This window comes from Arachis ipaensis, chromosome B06, assembly GCF_000816755.2.
Source record: "Arachis ipaensis cultivar K30076 chromosome B06, Araip1.1, whole genome shotgun sequence".
NCBI lineage: Eukaryota > Viridiplantae > Streptophyta > Magnoliopsida > Fabales > Fabaceae > Arachis > Arachis ipaensis.
This window is the reverse complement of record NC_029790.2, coordinates 14,239,178-14,246,551: the sequence shown is the minus strand read 5'-3', so window position 1 is coordinate 14,246,551 and position 7,374 is coordinate 14,239,178. Positions and strand designations below refer to the sequence as shown.

At 31.4% G+C, this 7,374-nt stretch overlaps 1 protein-coding gene across 1 annotated transcript; it reads left to right on the top strand.

Moving 5' to 3' along the window:
• On the top strand, positions 3,192-6,693 carry LOC107645861 (bifunctional 3-dehydroquinate dehydratase/shikimate dehydrogenase, chloroplastic-like). The gene is made up of 11 exons (XM_016349989.2): positions 3,192-3,356; positions 3,475-3,716; positions 3,833-3,938; positions 4,369-4,587; positions 4,676-5,025; positions 5,111-5,174; positions 5,267-5,372; positions 5,466-5,609; positions 5,767-5,915; positions 6,279-6,441; positions 6,538-6,693. The coding sequence occupies exons 1-11, from the start codon at positions 3,342-3,344 to the stop codon at positions 6,579-6,581; spliced, it is 1,602 nt and encodes a 533-aa protein (XP_016205475.1). The 5' UTR covers positions 3,192-3,341; the 3' UTR covers positions 6,582-6,693.

Below are 7,374 nucleotides of genomic sequence, written 5' to 3'. Positions count from 1 at the left end.
GGATTTTATATATACTAAAAAAAGTATAACTTTGTGATGCCAAGTGTCGATCATAGACAGCATCCACTTGTCAAGCATCGAGACTACTACTAGTTAACTTTTATATATAAAGAGATTTTATTTATATTCAACATATATACTCGGTCAAATTCAAATTAAACTTACTCTGATAATAACAGAGAAAAATTATACAACTTGTTTTGTTCAGGAAAACTATACAACCTTTTTTAGTGCTTTAAATTGTTCAACAATAATTCTTCAAACATGCAGGCTTTGGGTCCAAAAAGAGCTCTTATACAATTCTAACCACCAATTAAATGTGAATAAATAGGCCAACGAGCTATAACTTAAATGGCATAGTCTTTTTCTTCTTACTTAGGGGTCTCAGGTTCGAGTCCCACCGGCTGCAATTGATCGAAAAAATCTCCTAGTTGTTGCTGTAATATATAGTGGGTGTGTCGATGTGTTGTGTGGTAGTCATTTAGGATTGGGAGAAAAGGCAAAGCATACTATAAAAATAGAAATGACTGGACTAAAAGAAGGTTGACCTCGGACCAAAGCAACGAAATAATGTTGACCATAAAAATGAGAAAAATAAGGCCAACAATGGATATGATAGGATAAGGTTTGTGCTCAATTCTAATTTTATACATGAGTTGAAAATCTTCGAAAAAATTTAATCTTATTGTTAAAAATCTTTTAACTCTAATCCTTATCTACACTCTAAAATTCTCCACCCAACTGTATTTTATTCTATCCATAATAAAATCAATTTGTTTTATATATTAGTTTATTTTAAATAGGATTTATGAAAAAATAAAATGTATTATAATATTAGTTAAGGCGATTGGTTTACTAGTTCTATAAATTTTTAGAAAGAAGAGTATATGGGGTTTAATTCTCATCTACTTCACTGTATATATAATAAATTTAATTATATATTATAATATATTAGGAATGCGGTTAGTTTTGGTAGAGTTTATTCTAAACCTTCTCAAATTTTAATTCGATACGTAAATTAAATTGAATACTCGCAAATAGGATTAATATTATCAACCTTAGAGAGAAAGAGAGTTTTGTTGAAGTTAATTATTCATATTTGAAAATGGGAGTTTTGTTGAAGTTAATTATTCATATTTTCTAGACCAACGTAATACCTGACCGAAAAAAAAGACTCAAACTTTAATAATTCATCCTTTTGTGACTATAATAATAATTTATCTATAGTTCTATATTAGTCAACATTTTATTTTTATATTATTAAAATTAGAATTTGAAATCGTGATATTTACTTAAGCGGATAAATAAATTAATTATTTGGCTAACCTAAATTGATCTAATATTACTACATAGTTAAGACTAGGATTAATAATGTGTTGTTGACGAAAAGATAGAATAATATGCTATGTGATCATGAATAATCAAATCTTGTTTAAGTTGGCAATTGTTGCTTAGCATTTCTAGGTTAGGACATGACACACGAGCTTGTCAACGAAACAAACTAGTTCTGAGTCTACCATATGTTTTCTTGAACTTCCGCTGCTGGCCGGTAAATCAAACTCAACTTTTTCTTTACTTTGCTCCCCTTTTAATTTTTACTTATTTTTTCTTTTTACATTTTTAAACTCAGCAAACAAAATGGGTTACATTAATTAATTCATCTATCAATCTCGGTTGATTATGGGTCTATGGCATTACGAGTCAGTGAACACAGTGTTTGAAAGAGAGGTTGAAACTAAAAAAAAATAAAAAGATAAAAATTAAATTAAATTTTTGTATTATATTTAGTATAAAATATATTAAATTAAATTATATTTTAATATTATATTTAAGTTTAAAATAAATATAAAGATTGAAGAATAAATTTAAAATTTAAAAAATTAAATGAAAATATTTTTTAGAAGAAATATTATTAAAGTTTTTGTTTCTGTCTAATATCTTGTATTCCTATTTTTGGAGATATTGAAGAGATTAAATTTTGTGTTTTGGACTAAAATTTTAATTTTAGTCTCTGATCACTAGACATAATATTTAAGTCTCAATTCTCCAATTTTAATTTCAGACTTTGAAAATAAATGTTACCTACTAGTTATTAATTCAGTATTAACCCATATTAAATATATTCTAAGAACATATAAATAAATAAGAATAAGTACGATTTTGGTCTCGAAAGTACATGTTGAAAATTTTTTTCGTTCCGAACCTTTTTTTATACAAAATTGTCCCTGAAATTTAACTTGGTTTTAAAATCGTCCTTATTTTAGAGACCAAAATCATACTGAGATAGCGACGGAAGCGAAAACAGAAGTGAATCGTAGATAGCTTCTTCTTCTTCTTTCCTTCTCCTTTATTCTTTTTTCCTTCTTCTTCTTCTTCCTTTCTTCCTTCTCAGGAGCAGAAATACTCTCTTTCTCTTATTTTTTATTTTATATTTTTTTTGTTATGGATAATTTGGTCCAAAATTTTAAGGGTAAAGGACTAAATTGGTCCATTACATTTGAGCGTAATTCTATTACGGTACTTAAGGTTTAAAGTGTCCAATTTGAATCCAAATAATTTCATTTATATTCTATGTAGTTCCACCATAAAGTCAAAATTAGATAATTAACGAAATGTCCTATATGACAGCAGTACAAGAACAAGGTCAATAATTTAGAGAACAAGTACAAGTTCCAAAGGCACAAAATCCACCGTAGATGAATCAATACATTTATTTCTCATTCTCCTTAGTTTTATAGAAAATATTTCATTTAAATTGTAAGAAAAATGATAGATAAATATATTGATAAATTCACGGTTGATTTTGTGGCTTTGGAGCTTGTACTTGTTCTCCAAATTATTGAATTTGTTCTTGTATTGCTGTCGTATAGGACATTCCATTAATTATTTAACTGGACTACATTGAAGCTAAATGAAATTTTTTGGATTCAAATAGAACACTTTAAATCTTAAAGACCAAAATAAGATTACACCCAAACGTAAGAACCAATTTAATACTTTATCTAAATTTTAATATTTAAGTAAAAAAGATAATTTTAAAACTTAATTTTAAGACTTAGAGACGATTTTAGATGTAAAAAAAAGTTAGAGATGAAAAAAGTTTTCAACTCTACCTTCAGCACCAAAATCATTCTTCACCCAAATAAATATATGCTAAAAATAGTACGTTAAACTTTTCTGTATACAATAAATTTTCCAAACAAAAGAAGCAACTGGCATTTCAGTTGAGGGTTCAACTACTCTTCTTTGCATGCTAACTAAGCAGATCAAATAATATATCAAAATAACTCAACTCACCAACTTTGTACTTCCATCTTGCAAGAACTACTCATCAAGCTGAGATGGGAAGCCTCTCGGTACTACTATCTTTCGTTCAATAATATCATTCTTTTGCGTGTTTAATTAGTAGCTAGATGCCATTGTTCAAGTTATCATGATGCATGTGCAAAGTATTTTCATATTCATATATGTTAGGTTGACACATCCAATTTACAAAAGGGTAGTGGATTTGGAAAGAGTAGTAGTAATGCTACACTTGTTTGCACTCCTGTTCTTGGAACCACCGTTAATCAGATGTTGGTTGATATGGCAAGAGCCAAGGAAATTGGTGCTGATCTTGTTGAGATTCGCCTTGATTATTTGACAAACTTCAACCCAAGATTCCATCTCCAAACCCTCATCAAGCAGTGTCCTTTGCCCACTATTGTCACCTATAGGTACACACTCAAACTCAATTTGCATAATCCAAGATTTGATTCCTTACATGTTCTTTAAATAAGAATTTCAATTTTTTGTGATTTAAATGATTTTAGTTATGGTGCTCATTTTTCAGACCGAAATGGGAAGGCGGTCGATACGAAGGAGATGAGAACAGAAGACAGGATGCTCTTAGCTTAGCAATGGAATTAGGGGCTGATTACATTGATGTTGAACTTCAGGTACCTACTTTTTTATTTAATAAGGTTCTCTTGGTATCTATAGTTTCATCAAATTTTTAAATAGGTCTCTATATTTTTTTCTTTTCAATTAGACTTTTACACTAGAAATGACCTAATTATAAAATTAAAAACAGTGTAGGGACCTAATTGAAAGGAAAAAAAAGTATAGAGACTTAATTATAAATTCAGTAAAACTATAGGGACCAACAGAATAATTAAACGTTTAGTAAATAATAAGACATGCATGAGATTTTTAATTTTAGACAATAAAGGGCACTTTAGTACACAAGCATCCGGCGTTAATGCAGATCCAAGAAAGGGCCACACCTTTTTGTAATGTAGACAACCTAACTTGATAATTGAATAGGTTGCTAATTCTATGACTTGTTGCAAGTTTTAATTTGTTAATGATTCCAACCTTTGTATACAGGTTGCTCATGAGTTCAACAGTTCCATACATGGAAAGAAGCCTGATAATTTCAAAGTCATAGTTTCTTCACACAACTTCCATGACACTCCATCCTCTGAGGCAATTGCCAATCTCATAGCAAGAATACAATCCACCGGAGCCGACATTGCAAAGATAGTGACCACTGCATCAGACATTACTGATTGCGCCCGAATTTTCCAAATCACTGTCCATTCCCAAGTAAGTCATGCATAATTGCAATCCATGTGTAGCAAGTAGGAACTAATTTGATTGACCATATTATATATACCATGAAAAAAAATGCCAGATCCCAACCATAGGAATCGCACTAGGCGAAAGGGGATTGCTTTCGCGATTACTTAGCCCGAAGTTTGGTGGTTATCTCACCTATGGTGCACTAGATGCAGATACTGTCTCGGCTCCGGGACAAACCACAGTAAAGGATTTGCTAGAATTGTACAATTTCAGGCTTATAAAACCAGATACTAAAGTGTATGGAATTATAGGAAAGCCGGTTGGACATAGCAAGAGTCCTCTTTTGTTCAATGCAGCCTTCAAATCAGTAGGGCTGAATGCAGTTTATATGCACTTCTTGGTGGATGATGTTGAAAAGTTTTTCAATACTTACTCATCCCCTGACTTTGCCTCTGGATGCAGGTTCTCTTTCTCTTCGATTCGGTTCAAGTTTTTCAATGTCTATACATGTAGTTGATATGTTGAATTGGTTACTTATACAATGCAGTTGCACAATTCCTCATAAAGAGGCTGCACTTAAATGCATGGATGAGGTTGATCATATTGCCAAGGTACTAATCAATGTTCTCTAAAACAAGCAAGTGCAGCATAGTTCTTACTAGACTTTACATGATCATGCAAATGGTTCTTTCAATTCTTACAGAAAATAGGAGCTATCAATAACATTGTTAGAAGGCCTGATGGGAAGTTAATAGCTTTTAATACTGATTACATCGGCGCTATTACCGCTATTGAGGATGGATTACGAGGTTCTTGATTGGAGATTCCCCAACTAATGCAAAATCAGGTTAATAATATTTCTCAAATTATGGTTTATTAGATTCTTGTTTCTTTGATGACAGCCTTGGAGGGTGCAAAACCGGCACCCGGATCGCCCTTGTCTGGGAAGCTGTTTGTTGTTCTGGGAGCAGGTGGCGCCGGGAAATCACTTGCATATGGTGCTTCACAGAAAGGGGCAAGAGTTGTGGTAGCTAACCGCACATTTGGTATGACAATATGGATCTTGCAGTGGTATTCAGATAAATGCTTCCTTAAAACTATTCCATCCATCTTAGAAAAGTTATGTTCAAATTAAAAGCTATTTCGAAATTGAGGGAGTAGTATAGAGACTTTTAAACAATTTCTGTTGTCTATTTATTACAGAACGCGCTAAAGAATTGGCTAACAAAGTTGGAGGAAAATCTCTGCCATTGTGTGAAGTGGAAAATTTCCATCCAGAAGAAGGGATGGTACTTGCAAATACAACTTCTGTGGGAATGAAGCCTAACATGGATCAAACTCCAATACCTAAGGTTTGTTCCTTCACCCATTTGTATTAACTATTATTCATCATCAAATACAACTCATGAATTAAGAATTATCACAATAACCAGATATACTCGACATTACTATACTTAGTAGTTAGCAGTTAACGAAACCTTTCACTTCACAAGAATCTTTCAAAAACTGATCAACTAATATTATCTATCAATCCGAATAGTTTGTTATTAATTTGCCAAATATATCACTATTGTATACTCTTTCATACGTATGGCGCAACACCCAATCTTGGGGTTTTTTTAAATTCCCAATATCTTATTCTTTTTAATAATAAATAAAAAAATCACAAGCTCTGCAAGCTTGCTGAGGAACTCAATGATTAAACATATATGCAGCATGCTTTGGAGCATTATTGTTTGGTGTTTGATGCAATCTACACACCAAAAGACACCAGGCTCTTGCGTGAGGCAAAAGAAGCCGGAGCTGCCATTGTGTATGGGAAAGAGATGTTGATCCACCAAGGCTTTGAACAGTACAAAAACTTCACTGGCTTACCTGGTAATTATAATTAACATGAATTTAAATTCCCATTGATGAACAAATAATTTGAAGAACATAGCTGACATTATTTTTCTTTTCTTTTCTCAATTTCAGCACCGGAAGAGTTGTTTAGACAACTTATGGAGAAACATGCATGATTTGGAATTTGTGGGCACTATTTGCATTTTGTAGCAGTGAATCAAGACTTAGCTTGTTGGCGGAAAATGAATGAATAATGGTTATGGGTGCTATGTTACAGTGTTTTAAGAACTTTTACCATCCTCAACTTATTTAAGCTCCTTTTAGTCTGCAAGTTGCAACATTAAAAATTAGCTATCAAAATCAATTATCAGTCTATAATACACATTAAAACTTAGTACTACATATATTTATATACAAATATATTAATGATTTTTGGTAGCTAATTTTAACATACATTTGATACTTTTAAAAGGGTTATGTTACACATACAAATATTTTTGTAGTCAAATCCAACCAAGTTACCACAAGTCCAATACAAAAAAAATACGCGCCCATGCATCACCATTTTTTTTCGTGCTTTTTTTTCAGCACAGAAATTTTTATTGGAGGACATAGAAACTTGGTGACATAGTACAAAAATTTTTACACATAACATGAATTTTTACATATAGCAAAATTTATCGATATAGTATATAAAAATTTTATACATAGCAAAAAACTTTTTATCCATAGTACAGAAATTTTTGCAGATAGCATATAAATTTTTGCTGCGAATATATTTTGTTCGTTGGATGAGTCAATTGTGGTCCTTCAAAAATTTTGTACTGTATGTATTTTATTGTGCTGGGTATTAATATTTTGAACATGTAATTCTTTAAAAATCTGTGTTGTGCATCAAATTTTCTAAATTGTGTACCAAATCTTCTGTGTTATATACCAAAATTTGTGTTGTGCATATTTTGTTGGTTA